The sequence below is a fragment of the Neoarius graeffei genome, chromosome 15 (assembly GCF_027579695.1).
Source record: "Neoarius graeffei isolate fNeoGra1 chromosome 15, fNeoGra1.pri, whole genome shotgun sequence".
NCBI classification, from domain to species: Eukaryota; Metazoa; Chordata; class Actinopteri; order Siluriformes; family Ariidae; genus Neoarius; species Neoarius graeffei.
Window position 1 is genome coordinate 57,323,554 of NC_083583.1, and position 20,881 is coordinate 57,344,434.

At 44.2% G+C, this 20,881-nt stretch overlaps 1 protein-coding gene across 1 annotated transcript in view; it reads right to left on the reverse strand.

Annotated features, from left to right (window-relative positions):
* Positions 1-19,751, reverse strand: part of zfyve9b (zinc finger, FYVE domain containing 9b) — a 32,143-nt gene extending 12,392 nt beyond the window's left edge. The window contains exons 1-12 of the mRNA XM_060940593.1: positions 19,547-19,751; positions 18,120-18,790; positions 17,585-17,684; positions 17,308-17,459; positions 12,358-12,481; positions 10,846-10,968; positions 9,302-9,457; positions 8,933-9,160; positions 8,337-8,419; positions 8,141-8,245; positions 7,764-7,914; positions 2,906-2,986 (exon numbers count right to left, since the gene is read on the reverse strand). Coding sequence (XP_060796576.1) covers positions 2,906-2,986; positions 7,764-7,914; positions 8,141-8,245; positions 8,337-8,419; positions 8,933-9,160; positions 9,302-9,457; positions 10,846-10,968; positions 12,358-12,481; positions 17,308-17,459; positions 17,585-17,684; positions 18,120-18,620 — 1,804 coding nt within the window. The 5' untranslated portion in view covers positions 18,621-18,790; positions 19,547-19,751. The remainder of the gene's footprint in view (positions 1-2,905; positions 2,987-7,763; positions 7,915-8,140; positions 8,246-8,336; positions 8,420-8,932; positions 9,161-9,301; positions 9,458-10,845; positions 10,969-12,357; positions 12,482-17,307; positions 17,460-17,584; positions 17,685-18,119; positions 18,791-19,546) is intronic.
* Positions 19,752-20,881: the final 1,130 nt, after the last annotated feature.

Sequence of the window (20,881 nt, forward strand, 5' to 3'; positions counted from 1 at the left end):
GGCAGTTCTTTACATGTGCCAAATGCCCAGGTCAGACAGCAGGCTGCAGCTAGTTTTCAACTACTTGCATCTACCTGCGATAACAAAATCGCAGGTAGATGCAAGACTGGTCTTGCGTCGACACACAACGACACAGATAATGGCAGAGTGTTGCAGAGGGTCTTTAGTAGAGGCAGGCTGAGGCAAGTGGATCACGGTCTGTTCGCATTTCAGCTGCGATTCGCTTCGGTGCAAATAGCAGGTTGGCGCATGTAGAGGCAGGCGGTCGTGCAACGCTTGAGCAACCAATCGCCGGTTGAAGCAGGTAGTGGCAGCTAGACACAGGCTGACGCAGGGGAAGACAAGTCTTTAAAGATGGCTGCGATCTCTCCACAGACTGCACCTGCAAATAGTTTACAACAACCTGCGAGCAGTCTCATGGCCTTATATTTTTAAAAAGTTTTCTGTGCGCTGCGTCAACCTGCGTCTAGCTGCATCTGCTTCCAACTGGCTGATTCAGCTTAAAAACTCTGCGTCTTGCAATGCGTCTGACCACAATGAAGGATTTGATGCAAAACGCATGCGTCCACCTGCGATCGGTCGCCACCCGACCGATCGCAGGTCGCAGCATGCCATCTGACCTGGGCTAAAGACTTTTGCACAGTACTGTATGTTGCGTTCACTATAATGTCAGGGGTGCCAAAAATAATAGCTCATTTGTTTTTCTCATCTCATTATCTGTAGCCGCTTTATCCTGTTCTACAGGGTCGCAGGCAAGCTGGAGCCTATCCCAGCTGACTACGGGCGAAAGGCGGGGTACACCCTGGACAAGTCGCCAGGTCATCACAGGGCTGACACATAGACACAGACAACCATTCACACTCACATTCACACCTACGGTCAATTTAGAGTCACCAGTTAACCTAACCTGCATGTCTTTGGACTGTGGGGGAAACCGGAGCACCCGGAGGAAACCCATGCGAACACGGGGAGAACATGCAAACTCCGCACAGAAAGGCCCTCGCCGGCCACGGGGCTCGAACCCGGACCTTCTTGCTGTGCGCTAACCACTACACCACCGTGCCGCCCCGCATTTGTTTTTATCAAAAATAATTATTTCTTGATAAGAGATTTGTTTTTCTCTGATTAAATATATTTCAGTTGGATTTTTCTCATTTTTTCAGTGTGAGATGAAGCAATTTCACTAAAAGCTGGATTTTTTTTCTAACCCTTTTTGCTCATCTTTACAAGGAGTGCCAATAATCGTGGAGGACACTGTATGTCTATGCTCATTTTCAAGAAGCGTGCCAATAATTCTGGAGCGAATGTACATTTTTAATGTCTCATCTCATCTCATTATCTCTAGCCGCTTTATCCTTCTACAGGGTCGCAGGCAAGCTGGAGCCTATCCCAGCTGACTACAGGCGAAAGGCGGGGTACACCCTGGACAAGTCGCCAGGTCATCACAGGGCTGACACATAGACACAGACAACCATTCACATTCACACCTACGGTCAATTTAGAGTCACCAGTTAACCTAACCTGCATGTCTTTGGACTGTGGGGGAAACCGGAGCACCCGGAGGGAACCCACGCGGACAACATGCAAACTCCGCACAGAAAGGCCCTCGCCGGCCCCGGGGCTCGAACCCAGGACCTTCTTGCTGTGAGGCAACAGCGCTAACCACTACACCACTGTGCCACCCCATTTTTAATGTTTAATACTAAAATCTTTCAAACACTATTCCTTGAAGGTCTGCCTGACCTGTAACGGTGCAATTTTTTAGCTCAAATTGTTTCAGGGACTTTTTGCCTTCAGTTAAGTGAAGGTCAGACTTGATAAGATTTAGCTGTGTGATAACGTTAGTGTGCCAAGAACATTTAGGAAAATATTTGACCAAGAAATGAAAGCCCATAAAAGGCCAATATGATTCAGAGATAAACGTAAAAATGCTTTGGATCATGACCTGTTCCAAGTTTTCTTTATATTTTCCTCTTTCCATTACTATGGGACAAGTTAATCTTCATCCCATCTGTATCTGGCAGAGTTTGTACCACACTGTACAGACTTTTTTTTTTCCCCCCTAACATGCAACCAGGCCTTTCTGATATAGGGGCTTATAAGGATTTATGTTTATGGCTGTACACTACCGTTCAAAAGTTTGGGGTCACCCAGACAATTTTGTGTTCTCCATGAAAAGTCACACTTGTATTTACCACCGTAAGTTGTAAAATGAATAGAAAATATAGTCGAGACATTTTTCTGGCCATTTTGAGCATTTAATCGACCCCACAAATGTGATGCTCCAGAAACTCAATCTGCTCAAAGGAAGGTCAGTTTTATAGCTTCTCTAAAGAGCTCAACTGTTTTCAGCTGTGCTAACATGATTGTACAAGGGTTTTCTAATCATCCATTAGCCTTCTGAGGCAATGAGCAAACACATTGTACCATTAGAACACTGGAGTGAGAGTTGCTGGAAATGGGCCTCTATACACCTATGGAGATATTGCACCAAAAACCAGACATTTGCAGCTAGAATAGTCATTTACCACATTAGCAATGTATAGAGTGGATTTCTGATTAGTTTAAAGTGATCTTCATTGAAAAGAACAGTGCTTTTCTTTCAAAAATAAGGACATTTCAAAGTGACCCCAAACTTTTGAACGGTAGTGTATATGACTTATGATAACAATATAGGCAGAGGCAAATGAATGCTCCCATTAACTATCTAATTTCAAATAGAAACTGCTGCACAAAACGTTACTGACTGTCCTGCACCTAATTACATATAGCAAATCACTGCTCTTACACACCTATAGTTTTACAAGCGTCATCAATTACAAACACCAATTCATCATAGCAATCAAGACACATTTGTGATACACTGCAACAAGAAAGCACTGAAACAAATATACAAACAGCAAACCTTCAACAATGCTGGATTTGGCCAGGTATCCTGATGAAGCCTTCAATGCACCACTGAATACAAAAAAACAGGAGCCTGTAACTGAAAGACAAAAATAATTTTATTTTAATGTGGGTCTGATTATAAAGCAGCGGAGACTACATTACAGTTATGCAGAACTCTTTAAACTGTATTGTTGACGCCCCCTAGTGATCATTATTGCTGTTAGATGACAGAGATCAAGAGAGCTGTCTAACATGTTGGTCCAGACCTTTCAGAGCTGTCCAAGTGGGTTGAAATTGAACACTATTGAAAACATGAACCTTCCTAGATAACCTCAATAGTGGAGTTTCCATTGTGCGCAAAAGACAATGTGAATAGAAATGCTAGCATGTTAAAGAACTTGAATTTGACTCAGTAACAAGTTTAGAAGAAGAAGCCTTTATTTTTGTCACATGCTAGGGCGTAATTTTGGGTAGGGACGCTAGGGACGTGTCCCTACCAATATTCAGCCGCTACTGTGTAATCACGATCAATAAAACCGATGTCCTAACCTGAGCAATGATTATATGGCACACAAAGGGTTAAATGTATGACACTGCTAATAATCCCCCCTCTAACGTAGATATCATTCTCTGATTAGCTACCTGTTTCTCGCTAACTTACATGGTTGGCTATCCCAGCTGTCACTCCATCTGCTGTAAAAGCAGCACACTTCCCACAGCAGCTGTGACTACCCGCCCATCAACCCCCCGTATCTCACACGTACACACCTGACCTACCCCACGCACCCCCCACTCTCCGTCAGCCTACAAATTGAGCTGGACTTCGATGTCCATGCATGCTTGCCCTACGACTCGCATGCTGACTCGAGTATCATGGATGACGGCCCCTCTCCCAAGAAACGAGACATTCGTTCATTCTTCTTCAAAGTCAAGAATGTAAGTGCAGGGTTTCCGTCGAGCTTTAAAAACTCAACAAAATCCTTTTGATGTATGGAAACCCTTCATAAAAGTATTGCTGCGGCTCCTTAGGCAGGTTTAACAACGTAACAGGACACATCAGAGCTAGGTTACAGTCCCTGGAGCAATGTTGGGTTAGGTGCCTTGCTCAAGGGCACTTCAGCCATGGCTGGAGATGTAGGGAGATGTAAGGGTGGGATTTGAACCTACAACCCTGGGATCCAAAGACCAACTCCCTAACCATTAGGCCACAGCCACCCTTGTTAACCTATAAGATCTGCATGACATGAAATTATGATTGCTAATGGAAAAAAAACCCCCACTTTTCAGAAGCTCTGCCTTGGATCACTTTTGTGTCCCCACCAATGTCAAAATCAAAGTTACTCCCTTGGTCACATGTACAGTGAAATTCCTCCTCTGCATTTAACCCATCCGAAGCAGTGAACACACACATGAGCAATGAGCACACACACATACCCAGAGCAGAGCTATGCTACAGCACCCAGGGAACAGTTGGGGGTTAGGTGCTTTGCTCGGCAGCACTTCAGCCATGATACAGAAAGAGGGGAAAGTGCTGTTCATTCACTCAACTCCCCTCACGGTTTTCCTACCGGTCCCAGGAATCAAACCGGTGACCCTTAGGGCCCAAGGCTGCTTCGCTAACCTTCAAGCCATGGTTACCCCCATGTCACCATATTTAGAGTCACTATATTTAATATTGGGCGGCACGGTGGTGTAGTGGTTAGCGCTGTCGCCTCACAGCAAGAAGGTCCTGGGTTCGAGCCCCGGGGCCGGCGAGGGCCTTTCTGTGTGGAGTTTGCATGTTCTCCCCGTGTCCGCGTGGGTTTCCTCCGGGTGCTCCGGTTTCCCCCACAGTCCAAAGACATGCAGGTTAGGTTAACTGGTGACTCTAAATTGACCGTAGGTGTGAATGTGAGTGTGAATGGTTGTCTGTGTCTATGTGTCAGCCCTGTGATGACCTGGCGACTTGTCCAGGGTGTACCCCGCCTTTCGCCCATAGTCAGCTGGGATAGGCTCCAGCTTGCCTGCGACCCTGTAGAAGGATAAAGCGGCTAGAGATGATGAGATGAGATGAGAATGATATTTAATATTCAGACTGGGACGTTTTGAGGGGGAGGCATTTTGATGGCAAGGTTTGGCTCCACTTGTCCTGAGGCGGAAGGGTCACTGCAAATCAGTACAAAGTTATTCTGACTGTTCATCCCTATTCTGATAGTACTGCTCTCTTCCATGATCACAGTGCTACCCCAGTCACATTCCATGATGGTTCACTGAAGGACAGGAAAACAGGATAATACAAAAATCCATACACTTCGGCCTTTGCAGTCACCAGATTTCAACCCAATCGCAAGCCTATGTTAGATTTTGGACCGACATGTCAAACAGCACTCTCTAGAACTGCACGTATGATCAAAACACTAATTTAAGAAATATATATTGGGAAAAATGGTGTTCATTTTTCCAGTACAGTTCAGAGACTTGTTAAATCAATACCAAAGGGCACTGGTGGTCTGTGGTGGTCCAACAAATAAGACACCTTTATGTTGTTTTTTTCCCTTTCATTTCTGTATTTTTTATTCTTAAAAACATTTTGAAGGTTTGTACTTAATAATTAACTGTTTCCCCCAAAACAAGTAGGAACTTAGAAGAAGCCTCCAACTAGAGCTTGAGCTAGAGTGAAGTTCCCTCATGAAGCTGGTTGAGAACATGCCAGGAATGCACAACACTTCATCAGGCATACTGTTAGGAATTTAAAATACAAAATAGTTTTGATCTGTTAAAGACTTTTCTTGCTCACTGCTTTATTCCATATGTGTTATTTCAGAGTATAAATGTTTTCATTATATACAGTGCTGTGCAAAAGTCTTAGGCACCCTATTTCCTATGTTTTTTCATACAAACTTTGTTATACATTTCTATTTTATGACTTCTATATTATCGAGTCAGTACAGAAACATTTTAGAGTCCAAACATTCGTTTTCCAACACAAAATTAAATGTTACGGAAAACAATGTGGGGTGGTGTAGTGGTTAGCGCTGTCACCTCACAGCAAGAAGGTCCGGGTTCGAGCCCCGTGGCCGGCGAGGGCCTTTCTGTGTGGAGTTTGCATGTTCTCCCCGTGTCCGCGTGGGTTTCCTCCGGGTGCTCCGGTTTCCCCCACAGTCCAAAGACATGCAGGTTAGGTTAACTGGTGACTCTAAATTGACCGTAGGTGTGAATGTGAGTGTGAATGGTTGTCTGTGTCTATGTATCAGCCCTGTGATGGCCTGGCGACTTGTCCAGGGTGTACCCCGCCTTTCACCCGTAGTCAGCTGGGATAGGCTCCAGCTTGCCTGCGACCCTGTAGAACAGGATAAAGCGGCTACAGATAATGAGATGAGAAAACAATGTTTGTATCTGAGCAGCATATTCCATAATAAAGAAAGCATAATGATGAAGACGCGAGTCTGACAGTCAAAGTGTCCAGAAGAACTGTGGCTGGTTCTGGAAGACACTCAGTAAAACCTACAGCTCATTTCCGCATAAAACTGCACTCACTATACCTGAGACTAAAGCAAAGGGTCGCCTCACACCAAATATTGACTTCGTTATATTGATTTATTATGGCTTACTGCTGTTTATAGTATTTTTTAAATCTTGAAACATTTCATTTCATTATCTCATCTCATTATCTGTAGCCGCTTTATCCTGTTCTACAGGGTCGCAAGCAAGCTGGAGCCTATCCCAGCTGACTACGGGCGAAAGGCGGGGTACACCCTGGACAAGTCACCAGGTCATCACAGGGCTGACACATAGACACAGACAACCATTCACACTCACATTCACACCTACGGTCAATTTAGAGTCACCAGTTAACCTAACCTGCATGTCTTTGGACTGTGGGGGAAACCGGAGCACCCGGAGGAAACCCACGCGGACACGGGGAGAACATGCAAACTCCGCACAGAAAGGCCCTCGCCGGCCACGGGGCTCGAACCCGGACCTTCTTGCTGTGAGGCGACAGCGCTAACCACTACACCACCGTGCCGCCCCATTTCATTATTTTTATCTTTATATGTGCCTAAGACTAGCACAGGACAGTACCTTCTATGAAAAAGTGTGTCTAGAAATTTCTTTTTTTCTTTCTTTCTTTAAAAAAAGTAACATGGCTGAGGTGGATATATTTTCTGGCTTATTCCTAAATTAGATAAAATAAAAACAAAACAGACATTTTGAGTCAAGTCTAGGAGCGTTCTAGTCTCTTTGACCACTTCGATTCTGATTTATGCATCTCTGTTGCACTTTCTCAGAATACATTCATACATTTTCGTACACTTAAAATTCATTTGAGCCTTATGTCAGTTAATCTACACAGTTGTCAGCCTCTTACGAGGCTGTTTGAGTCTAACTTGAGCACACTTCATCTGCTGCCGGCTTGCTAGGCCTACCACAGCATCCCCAGGCAAACAACCATTCACACACACACACACACGGGCCAGTTAACCTGACCTTCTAGAAACCCATGCAGGCACGAGGAGAATGTGCAAACTCCACACAGAAAGGCCTCTGTCGGCCATGAGGTTCGAACCTAGAACCCTCTTGCTGTAAGGCAACAGTGCTAACCACTGCAGCACTGTTCCACCCGTATCAACATTGCTCCACAAATCAGAAAAATTGCATATTTGGCATCATGGAAAAACTTTATCATGTAGCAGATACATTTCTTCAGAACTGCAGTTTAAATCTCTTAATTGAATTTTTAAGGTAAACTAATGTGTAGATGACCAGCAGATCGAAACAAACCTTCGGACACTCTCTAGTGGGTGGAGCCTAATTAATGACCTCTCAGACTGTCAGTATGTATATTTATGTTCACGTAGTTGTGTGTGTGTGTGTGTGTGTGTTCGTTTGCTCACTTCGGCGAGGCTGGCTGTGGATGCTGATTGCCTGAGTCTGGTACTGTCCGTCTGCAGTCTGTACACAGATGAGGTGGGAGTCGGCACGCTCATTAAAGCAAGCGCCCATCGCCAGCAGCTTCTCGTTCGACTTACTCAGCACCTTCAGCAGCTGAGCAAGCAACGAGAGAAGAGACGTAACCTGAATTAACAGCATGCCGTCACAGCTGCAAACGGCAGCTCACTGTGGAATCTTCTGGGATTTCACGCTAAGCTCAGCGAGACTCTTCAGTCTCAGCATTACATCATGGAAAGACATTTAATTATCTCAATTACAAATGATCAGCATTCAAGGATTTCTTTAATGTGTATTGTGATGCCTCGGTGGGCTGCCTTACCTCAGCATGACGGCTTTTAGGGATAGTGATGCATGTGCTCCGCGCCTCCAAATCAACCATGAGCCCCGTCACTACCGGCAACGTGTAACGGTAAAAACGGAAGTCCTACAAATTGTACCAGAGGGGACATTAAATCTAATATTACAAGCATTAAAAGTCAGCAGTAAGAGAAGATATAATAATGATGGAGTCTCACCACAAGGAGCCTCATGATGCTGTTGTTGATCTGACCAAAAAGCGGCTCTCTGAATCGTACACTGAACAAAGGACAGGGATAAACTGCAGGGCAGAGGAGACAACAACAATCAGCAACACAAAGGCACACACTAATTAATTAATAACACTGTATTGTGACTATCCTTTTTTTAGCCCAGTCTTCTCGCAATGTGGTAATTTTCCAATTCCTATTCCTTTATCACATGACAGCTACCAGGGAGGGTGAAGTCTAACACGTTCATCAACCTCCACATCTAGACAAACTGCTGCTTCACAAGGCAGTTGAACAAACTTGCATTAAAGCATTAACTGCTGTCTTCGTCATACATGAGCTCACAGACATCCATGACTAATGAGTGTTGCTCTGACTTATAGGGGAGCGAACGAGTAAATGCATCTCTCCCACCCACAAGCCAATTTTGGACTACCAAGAAAGCTAATTTTGCTCTCCTGACCTCCCAGTCACAGTTGTCTGCCGCTTCACTGGGATTCAAACTCATGATCTCCTAAGCATAGGATGAACATTCTCTTCAACTTTGAAATGCAAGTCAATATAGTCAATCCTGAACTTCTTACATCTATATTCAGCTCCCAAACGAAGCATGAGGCGCAGGGGGAAGGCCCTGGCCCAAGGACTCTCAGCCCGAAGAATGAGCAGGCCAAACAGGAAGGGCTGGGGGGGCAGCGGCAGACCGTCCAGAGACTGTAACGTGGGACGCACATAGAGAAATCCAGCGTGCTCCTCGCTGTCCAGAAAACCTCGCGCAGCCAAAGAGTGACTCAGATGATTCAAGAGCTTTCCGGCTGAAAATAAAAACAAGAATAATATGTGTGTAGATCTGAACAACATTGCATCCTTTTTTTTTTTGGGGGGGGGGGGGGGGGGGGGGTAAGAAGAGTTCAGTGACCAAATGCTTACGATTTAATTCTGGGAGCAAACTTTACCTGTCTGGGCGTCCCAGTAGATTTGAATAAAGTGATTGAAGATGTCTGTGGGGAATCGTTTTTCTTCTGGTAAACACTGTAATAGCACGACTACCTCTGGCTGACCCACTGCATGCATACCTTTAGACGTCACACACCAGCACCTTCGGTTTACATCTGCAGAAATAAATACACACACACACACTTGTCTTACTATCCTTGTAAGAACCTTTCAGTGACATGATTATTAATATAACTAATTAATGCTGTGCGTACACCGAACAAGGCAAGGCAAGTTTATTTATATAGCACATTTCATACACAATGGCAGTTCAATGTGCTTTACAGAAGCAAAAACAGTAAACAATAGAGAAATAAAATTACATAAAATAATTTTATTTTTATTCTAAAACAATTAATTAAAAGAATTAAAAGAATTAAAAGAAAATAATAAGAATTAAACAATAGTAGAAATAAAATAATAAAATGCCAAAAAGAAAAAAAGGAGAAAAAGAAAAAGAAACCAGCGGAATAAAATAGAATAAAATTAAAGTAAATTTAAAACATGCAGAGAAAGTAAAGATTATAAAAAAATGTAAAATTATTAATTATTTAACAGAAAGCATCTGAAAACAGCTTGGTCTTTAACCTAGATTTGAAGCTGCCAACAGTAGGAGCATTTTTAATGTCCTCTGGGAGTTGGTTCCATAGCTGTACTGCATAGTAGCTAAAAGCTGCTTCACCACACTTTGTTTTAACAACTGGTTTTAATAGTAAATTTTTCTGTTGCGATCTGGTAGATCTGATTGGGTTAGGCCGCTGCAACATATCAGAGAGGTAATTGGGCCCTGTACCATTTAGAGATTTGTACACCAGCAGCAATGCTTTAAAGTCAATTCTGTAGCTTACTGGAAGCCAGTGAAGGGACCTTAGAATTGGAGTAATGCGCTCTGTTCTTTTTGTTCGTGTGAGAACAAATCAAACAAAATCCAAGTGGAGACCAGACAAATGTCCCAACAAGGTCAAACTTATTAGATTTTTTGATCCATGCCCCCAGCTGCACATGCGCATACACAATTATTTGCCAGTAGAATAAGAAAATTATTTTTTTAATGGGGTGGCACGGTGGTGTAGCAGTTAGCACTGTCGCCTCACAGCAAGAAGGTCCGGGTTCGAGCCCCGTGGCCGGCGAGGGCCTTTCGGTGTGGAGTTTGCATGTTCTCCGTGTGGGTTTCCTCCGGGTGCTCCGGTTTCCCCCACAGTCCAAAGACACGCAGGTTAGGTTAACTGGTGACTCTAAATTGACCGTAGGTGTGAATGGTTGTCTGTGTCTATGTGTCAGCCCTGTGATGACCTGGCGACTTGTCCAGGGTGTACCCCGCCTTTCGCCCGTAGTCAGCTGGGATAGGCTCCAGCTTGCCTGCGGCCCTGTAGAACAGGATAAAGCGGCTAGAGGAGATGAGATGAGGAATTACTAGATAATTTGGACTATATCCAAGATATTTTCACTTGCAAAGAAGTCATTTTGTTACAGTGCAGGTCATGAACAGTGGAGTCAGACTTACAGCTGACGATCTTCACCATGGCCAGAAGGTTGGCATTGAGGACAAATACCAGTGGTTCGGTTTGGCCTTGCTCCAGTTCCTCGAGCAAAGAAGTCTCCGTCCGCTTTTCTTCCACTGTGTAATCTGCAAGATACATTAGCTTGAGGCCAAAGCCTTTGACAAAGTAATTACACGCACCTCAGACAACACCGAGGATCTGTAAATGTTAATATGCTTGAAGTCTATGTTGTGCTTGAATAGGCATGTTAGATTAATGTTCATGGAGAGCAGACTGAACCAGTTTGAGTTATGTTCATGTCACTGCATAGAACTGCTTTTTAATAGTTCCTAATATACACTATAAGGGCAAAACTATGTGGACACCCGACCATCACACCCATATGTAGTTCTTCCTCACACTTTTGTAGCAAAGTTGGAAGCACAGAATTGAATAGAACGTCTTCGTATGCTGCAGCTTTGTCATTTTCCTTCGCTGCAACTAAGAGGCCCAAACATGTTCCAGCATGACAATGCCCTGTGCGCAAAATGAGCTCCATGAAGACATGGTTTGCCAAGATTGGAGTAGAAGAACTCGAATGTCTTGCACACTGATCTCAACCCCACTGAACACCTTTGGGATGAACTGGAACACTGACTACACCCCGGACCTCCTAGCCTGACGTTGATGCCTGACCTTACTAATTCTCTTGTGGAAGAATGAACACAAATCCCTTCAGCTGTACTTCAAAATCTAGTGGAAAGCCTTCCCAGAAGAGTGGAGGTTAATACAACAACAAAGAGGGGACTAAATCTGGAATGTAATGTTCAACAATCAAATATAATTGTGATGGTCAGGTGTCCACAAACATTTGACCATATAGTGTATTTTTTATTAAATAACTGTAGCTTGAAAATGTTTCCACTGCCTTTGGGAGGAAATGAGACACAATATACACTACCGTTCAAAAGTTTGGGGTCACTTTGAAATGTCCTTATTTTTGAAAGAAAAGCACTGTTCTTTTCAATGAAGATCACTTTAAACTAATCAGAAATCCACTCTATACATTGCTAATGTGCTAAATGACTATTCTAGCTGCAAATGTCTGGTATTTGGTGCAATATCTCCATAGGTGTATAGAGGCCCATTTCCAGCAACTCTCACTCCAGTGTTCTAATGGTACAATGTGTTTGCTCATTGCCTCAGAAGGCTAATGGATGATTAGAAAACCCTTGTACAATCATGTTAGCACAGCTGAAAACAGTTGAGCTCTTTAGAGAAGCTATAAAACTGACCTTCCTTTGAGCAGATTGAGTTTCTGGAGCATCACATTTGTGGGGTCGATTAAATGCTCAAAATGGCCAGAAAAATGTCTCGACTATATTTTCTATTCATTTTACAACTTATGGTGGGAAATAAAAGTGTGACTTTTCATGGAAAACACAAAATTGTCTGGGTGACCCCAAACTTTTGAACGTAATGGATGCTGTTAATGCATGTAAGGATATGTTAATGCGATATGAGGACAATCATACCTCCTTTAACACCTGTAGAGGTGAGGATAGGAGGAAGCCCTTTATGTGGTAAGGGCTTCGCTGAGCTCCCTTTGGGACTGTTAACCACTTCCTGATGCCCCAAACAAGGAGAGTTTGGCATTTCCTAGAGGTCATAAAAAAAAGTGTACATGTTTGTCACGTTAGCGTTTACAGCTGAATATTGGATAGTAATTGTTTCTTACCAGCTTGTTATGTTTACAGTGCATGCTACTAGATTGCATAGAAATGAGAAACACATTGTTTAAAGTGCCATTCCACCATTGGATGTATTCTTTGGCATAAAATACAATACATTTTATGACAACATGACTAGACAGAGAACTCTTTTAGCTTCAAAATGATATATCAAACATAATTTTTTGACAACGACAAGTATATTAATTTTGCGACCAAAGTCACCTACCCCTTTAATTTCCGCGCGGTAGTGAAACGTGATGTCATCGGCAGGTTCCCCTTCTTGTGTACCACGTGTCGGTCTATTTTTAGACCAGGAAACCCCCAAAGTGAGAGAGTCATTTCTCCTCGTATATGGGGGCCAAAAAAATTGCGAAAAATTTTGAGTTAATCTTTCAGTTAGCTAGATTTATTGGTATTAGCTAGATTTATTGGTATTAATTTTATCGCGTTCTATCCGCCATTGCTGATAATATGTGCCACGTCACATGGTACACAAGAAGGGGAACCTGCCGATGACATCACGCGCGGAAATTAAAAGGGTAGGTGACTTTGGTCGCAAAATTAATATACTTGTCGTTGTCAAAAAAATTATGTTTGATATATCATTTTGAAGCTAAACGATTTCTCTATCTAGTGATACGATTTATATATGTTGTCAAAATATATTGTATTTTATGCCAAAGAATACATCCAATGGTGGAATGGCACTTTAAAAGTCTGATTTTCTACGTTGTTTTTGTCTTTTTCCCTGAAGTCCACTTAGTGTAGCTAATCCACATATGGGCAAGTCAACCCAGAGATCCTGGATAAAACACACATGCACATGTGAAACTCCACATTCAGCAACTCAGACTAAGGATCGAACCAGGGACTCTGGAGCTGTGAAACGGCAACAATACACTCTGCGCCACCATGACGTCGAGCTTCCAAAGTACAGACTATTCATTGGCCCTACCTCCTAATAGCTCAATCACATCAATATTTGATATTGACAGGTGCTGCATAGCACACATATCTACCACAAGAACATAGTATAGTGTACACACCAGGGAGTTCAGGTAACCAGCACTTTTTGCATGGAGGTGGTGGAGAACTTTATTGCTAATCGACAGTACTGTGCAAAAGTCTTAGGCACACTATTTTTTTTTCATACAAACTTTGTTCTCAATTTCTATTTTATGACTTCTACGTTATCGAGTTTTAGATAATGTGGACAATGTTTTGTTTAGACAAAAACATTTTAGAGTCCAAACGTTCGTTTTCCAGCACAAAATGAAATGTTACAGGAAAAAAAAGTTTGCATCTAAGCAGCATGTTACATAAGAGACGACTTTTCAGATTAAAAAAGAAAACGTAATGGAAGCTGCTGGGTTTTGGTGTAAAAGGAAGACGCGAGTGTGACAGTCAAAGTGTCCAGAAGAACCATGGCTGGTTCTGTAAGACGCTCAGTAAAACCTACAGCTCATTTCTTTATAAAACCACACTCATTGTACCGGAGACTAAAGCAAAGGGTCGTCTCACACCAAATATTGTCTAAAGTCCTTCCCGCACCATATGGCACCAATCTCTATAGCCCTCGGCTCTCTCACCTATTACATAGCTAGGGTTACAGTGAGGGGCTGGTCCTCTGGTAACCACGAGAGTTTGACTCCCCACTCACATCTGTATTGCAGCGTGCCTTGTCAGACAGCAGTAGGTACCATTTTTATGATGGCCTTTGGTATGACCCGACCGTGAGTAGAACTCACGATCTTATGGCTTACTGCTGTTTATAGTATTTTTTAAATGTTGAACCATTTCATTTCATTATTTTTAAGCCATTTTTGGTCTACAGCATTTCTTTACATGTGCCTAAGACTTTTGCACAGTACTGTACATCTGTGTCGAAACCCTTCTTAAGATTGGTGGGCTGCTCGGGACCTACCAGTTAATCATAGATGAAGTACAGATTTTGGGACCAAAGATCTCATCTCATCTCATCTCATCTCATCTCATCTCATTATCTCTAGCCGCTTTATCCTGTTCTACAGGGTCGCAGGCAAGCTGGAGCCTATCCCAGCTGACTACGGGTGAAAGGCGGGGTACACCCTGGACAAGTCGCCAGGTCATCACAGGGCTGACACATAGACAACCATTCACACTCACACTCACACCTACAGTCAATTTAGAGCCACCAGTTAACCTAACCTGCATGTCTTTGGACTGTGGGGGAAACCGGAGCACCCAGAGGAAACCCACGCAGACACGGGGAGAACATGCAAACTCCCCACAGAAAGGCCCTCGCCGGCCATGGGGCTCGAACCCAGACCTTCTTGCTGTGAGGCGACAGCACTAACCACTACACCACCGTGCCACCCGGGACCAAAGATGTTGTAACTATTGATGGAAATGTGAGGCAAGCCATGTGAAGCCAGTGTCAAAGGGCCGAAGAAGACACAACAGGAGCAAGATTTCCAGAAGTATCCTGGTACACCTTTTACAGTGGAGATCTTTGGAACTGCTGGACAGAGTTAAAGTAGGATGTGCGCCAAGATAGTGTTTTCCTTCACCAGCCTGCCACTACTACAGTATAAAGTCACTAAAAGAAACAACGCTTGTCTCTAGCTGTTTTTGGTTGGTCTTATAATCCAGTTTTGAGCTCTTTTAATAGAACTATGTGCTGTGCAGCACTATAAAAAAAGTTATTATGTTGTGATAATGAAATTGTTCGGAGGTGGAGCCAATTAAGTAGGTGGAGATCAGCATAGATTTTTTTTTACTACAGATACAACACTTGACGGGCGGCACGGTGGTGTAGTGGTTAGCGCTGTCGCCTCACAGCAAGAAGGTCCTGGGTTCGAGCCCCGTGGCCGGCGAGGGCCTTTCTGTGCGGAGTTTGCATGTTCTCCCCGTGTCCGCGTGGGTTTCCTCCGGGTGCTCCGGTTTCCCCCACAGTCCAAAGACATGCAGGTTAGGTTAACTGGTGACTCTAAATTGACCGTAGGTGTGAATGTGAGTGTGAATGGTTGTCTGTGTCTATGTGTCAGCCCTGTGATGATCTGGCGACTTGTCCAGGGTGTACCCCGCCTTTCGCCCGTAGTCAGCTGGGATAGGCTCCAGCTTGCCTGTGACCCTGTAGAAGGATAAAGCGGCTAGAGATAATGAGATGAGATGAGACAACACTTGACTACAGCAACAGAAGTATCATAATTACAAAATATTTCTCCAAATAGTTAAATATTTTTTGTTTGAAGGTTTATTTTTGATGATCGCCAGTCAGAACTCTGAAATCACTCATAAAAATTCCTGCACTAAAGTGTTATCAATGACTCCACCAGCTTGTTTCAAAAAGACACTTTAACAGCTCGGGATCCATTTTCTGTGACATCTTCTGGAAGCAGTGAGACATCTAAACAAAGAGAAAGAACAGTTTGCCTTCTCTAGAGGAGAACCAGTCTCTGGTCCAAAACAGGAGGAAGCATAGGGAAAAGAAGAAGAAGAAGATGTCTCTGAGACAGCCAGAGCTATAGAGCAGGAGATACCATTCTCAGAGGTCAAGATCAGACTGGACCCTGATTGCTCATGGGTGCTGTAGCTAGTCAATCTTCTATGGAACTTCCTGTCAATATAGAAAAGGAGGGAGGAGTTAAGGAAGCGGATGATAACTTTGCATGAAGGTCTTGTGAGAGTCACCATGGTGCAACCAGCATAGCAGAAGAGGACATTCTTGCTTTTGAATTTCCTTGACCTTTGCTTTAATGACAGTTTCGAGAACTGAGCCCTTTCGTACCAGAATGAGGAACAAATGAGTGTCTCTATGAGTGTCTCTTCTTATAAGTCACCCAAATGAGGATCCCAAAAAATTCCCACCCCAACAAATCCCATCCAGAGTAATGATGAGAGAACTAAAGACACTGTTTATCAGGAAACAGAGCAGGATATGACCTGCAGCACTTCATGCAGGTGGCGTGGACATGATAGCAGTTACAGGAAAAATCACCCGGTAGGGTGGTACCTCTTCTTACAGGGGTACCGGTTCTGGAGGTATACACCACCAAGGACAAGAAAAGCACTTACATGTATATGAAGACTTTGGTGAAGAACTGCTTGAAAATCTTAATAACTTCCTGATGATTTATCCTCGGCCTTGCCATGAAAGTGTACTATAACCCCAAAGGTTCATAAGAATTCTTGTAATCCTTGTAAAAGGATGTTGTGGTCAAACGATGGACCAAAAAAAGAGAAGTTGAAGGTCAGTTTCTTGGAGTATCTGCCACCAGAGACATAAATGTGGGTGTGAGAGAACGAGCCAGAGCAGGGAGTCTAAGCAGTTATGTGAGTCATGCAGTACCACAAATGGCCACAAGTGGGCGACACCATGCGCCACAGTATCAGAGGCACTGCAGAGAAATCAGCCACTATGGGAATGAGAATGCTTGAGATGTTAGAGGGAAATTGGCCACTGTGAGAAAGTCGATGGTCAACCCTGCAGTAAAAGATGGCCAGAAACAATCTGCACTTTTCACTGGAGCCAAAGATGTAGAATTTTAACACCGTGTATCTTAAAGAAACCCAAGGTGTCTGGTTAGCGTTATTAGCCCAAACTAACTGACATCAGTATGACTGACGGTTAAGAGACTTCCCGAATAGCTAGTGAATAATCACCCTGTGACAATACACTGAACCGTTGTTCATTTTGCATCATTAAAGGAAATAAGAGAACAGTGTTGGCTTTTTTTTTTCCATCTTGAGAGTCTGCAAAAAAGAGCTTACAGACAGGTCTGCAGATACGACAAGAGCTGCTGCAGGTGCATGTGTTGGCACCGAATCCCTGTGGGTTGGAGTGGTGTTGGCACTAGACGTCTCGTTTTTGGATAAAACGCTGTCAGCAAACCATACTTTCTTTTGTTCCTTGCGAAGAGTCTCTGTAAGGCAGAGACAGACAAGGATACACATGAAGGTTGTTGTTAGATAATATGGATGGATGGATAATAAACCGGATAACAAACGATATAGTGACAACGGTGATGCTATATATTCAAATACCCACTGTTAATGAGAGCAGCGTGACAGGTGACACAGACCCGACCCTCTTTTCCTCCCAAGTGAGTCAATCTGAATCTCAAGTCACAGCAGACCACACAGAAGACCTGCAGATAAAAACAAACATACAAACAGAGTGTAACAGACACTGGTGTACATTATGTGACACAGACCAGCCCTCCCCACCCCAACTGGCATCTATCTGGCACACTACATAACCACTAACCCACAGGTTTAGTTTTGTATCCTTTCTGAGACTAAAGGCTCATTTCAAAAATGGAGACCTGCCAGAGATATCTGCCAAAACAGCAAAATCTATGAATCTGCATTTTTTTTTCATCTGAGCTTTCAGTGCAATAAAAGCTGTTAATTTCAGTACTGCAGTGATGTCGTCACTAAAAATAAGATTTCTTTTGAAGCAAAGAGACTTAGCCTAGATTAATTTGAAGTCCCTTTTACTAGATCTGATTCTAAATATAAATCTAGTCACACTACTTCACATACTGTAGGCATGGATTTACGGCAGGTTTTCAGTCCATTACCTTCCCGCAGGCTCTGCAGTGGTGCCTCCTTTTTGTGAAGGAGAATCTGGAGCCACATTTCATACACACTGGTGCCTGAGAATCTGGGACCCACTGTGGGGCTGTAGAGCCCAAAGAACTGCAACGCTGCACAAGTAGGGCACCGAGAGACCCCCTTCTGACGGTAGTAGATCCATTCTCGGGTGCACTTATGTTCACACTGCCTCTACGGCCTGAATTCGATTCAGGTTTGAGAGCCGAGGGCAGCGTCTCTGGATGTTCTGGTGCGATTCCGTCACCCTGCGTCAGTGCTGGAGGTGTGGACGGCGATGATCCCACCACTGCCTCCTGCTCATCTTGCTCACCATCTGCCAGCTCCTTCTCTTCCACAACAGAGTCCTCTTTAAGCCCAGGCATCAGGCAGCTGTCCTCCAGCAGCGCCTCCCTGGAGTCGTTCAGAGTGGTGTAACCCAAGCGCCTCTCGCCCCACACAGAGAGTGTAGCGCTCACCGCTTGCCTCATTCTCTCAGCAGAGTTCAGCGAGGTTCGAGAAGCCACACAGCATCGCTTCAGGGTTGCGTTACGTCACACTGATCCTTGCGTTCAGCTCCACACCAGCCATGATCTGAGGACGCTTTCGAAGAGTGACTCAGACGCAGCTTCTCCTGAGCCTCTCATTGCTGCATTCCCTCCTGTGTAAATGAACACTGAGCAATTATGCACAATGGAAAACAGATTGCTCATCAGCGCCACTATACTGTATCACAATTCGTGCAAACACACTGGTGATAGGAAACAGTTTGCTCAATCTGGCAACCCTAATTCAGATGCCATGCGGCCCAGAATGTGCTGAGCTAAGCTTTGGGTGCTTTATTGGCACATGAAAACCGCAATAATATTGTGCTTAATAAATTGCCTGAAAACAGTTCGGTTTTGATGCATAATTATTTGCACCCAAGCGCCATAGTGTCCACTCCAGAAAGGAAAGGAAAGGAAAGGAAAGGCGTGTGAGTGAGGGGCAAAGCCGGCATCCCTTTATACCGCCTGTGTTCTTCTTCATGTCCCCATGTCTGCACTAATTACCGCTAAAACATCTGCTCAGCATCTGTTCTATACCAGAAGTCCAAAATGGATTTGTTCCTATTCGTTTGTGTTCCTGTGAAGCTCAAATCTGTTCCCAGGGTTAGTATGCGTTCCAGGGGGACATTTTAGTCTTTAAACCCGTGCAACACTATGTTTCTAATCACACTGAAATAATACCACACACACATATAACCTACTGTCAGTGACTGCGGCAATGCGACAGTCGCATGTCGTGAACCACTAAAGCGCGCGCTACAATCCGTTTTAACGAGCGTTCCAGACGTAACAGCTCTGACCTTGTGTTTTCTTTTTCCTTCTCTATTCATAGAACGAGTGATCACTTGAAGAAAACCCTCAGAACTGACCTGGATCAATGGCAACCATCCGAGCAGGCATCAAAAACGAGGTCCATGGCACAGCTGATTTCTGGGATGTGCCGCCGCGCCGCCGTGTGTGCGCTCAATCTCCGACCACAGATCTCACAACCTGCTGCAAGGCTGCCTCTGATTACACACACCACCGTCCTCAGGACACACACATATCACATCCCATTACTACGACATGGATTGTCCTGAGTCTGTCTAGACATTAGAAAGCAAGGTGTAATGCAATAACGTCAAAGCACTGGTTTATGGACACCTAACCAACTGGACAGCCCATTCTTTCCATCCATTATAATAAGACTAGATTTTGGAGCAGTTTAAGCTGTCACGTAGTTTGTGATTTTCAACCCCTTTCCTTTGGCATAGATTGTTTTCCTGACACAACCCTTTCCAGGCTTGGGACTGGCACTAAGGACGCACTGGTTGGTGCAACCACTGGGTATTTTACCTGATCTACATGTCCTTGACGGAAACCCATGCAGACATGCAGGGCTACCACACAGATTTAATACTTGTGTCATTTTTAGGGCATACCTAACAACCTGGGCGGCATGGTGGTGTAGTGGTTAGCGCTGTCGCCTCACAGCAAGAAGGTCCGGGTTCGAGCCCCGTGGCCGGCGAGGGCCTTTCTGTGCGGAGTTTGCATGTTCTCTCTGGGTGCTCTGGTTTCCCCCAAAGACATGCAGGTTAGGTTAACTGGTGACTCTAAATTGACTGTGAATGGTTGTCTATATGTCAGCCCTGTGATGACCTGGAGACTTGTCCAGGGTGTACCCCGCCTTTTACCCGTAGTCAGCTGGGATAGGCTCCAGCTTGCCTGCGACCCTGTAGAACAGGATTAAGCGGCTAGAGATGATGAGATGAGACCTAACAACCTGTGTTTTCTCTCTCCCCCCCCAATCTGTCCCTCTGAGTTACATGTTGGTCCTGGGATTGAGATGCTGGCCTCTTCTGCCCCTCGGACCTGCTTGATCCATCCTGGTGCATCGGAGTTTTATCGCATCGCTCCTGTGAAGGACGGCCCCATGAGGACAGTTGAGGGTTACACCTGGAGGACGCTCTGGACTCTTACAGTAATGTTTTTATGTCTGAGGACTACAGTTGACTTGCTAACTTTAGGACTGCAGTTGTCATGAACAGTTTTGCACTCAAGTTTCCATCAGTGAAGAGTTTATAACATCAACGAAACTGTCTTCATGTTAAAACTGTTAATGTTATAGTCATGCTGTCTGTTGTTGCCCAAATGAGGATGGGTTCGCTTTTGAGTCTGGTTCCTCTCGAGGTTTCTTCCTCATGTCGTCTGAGGGAGTTTTTCCT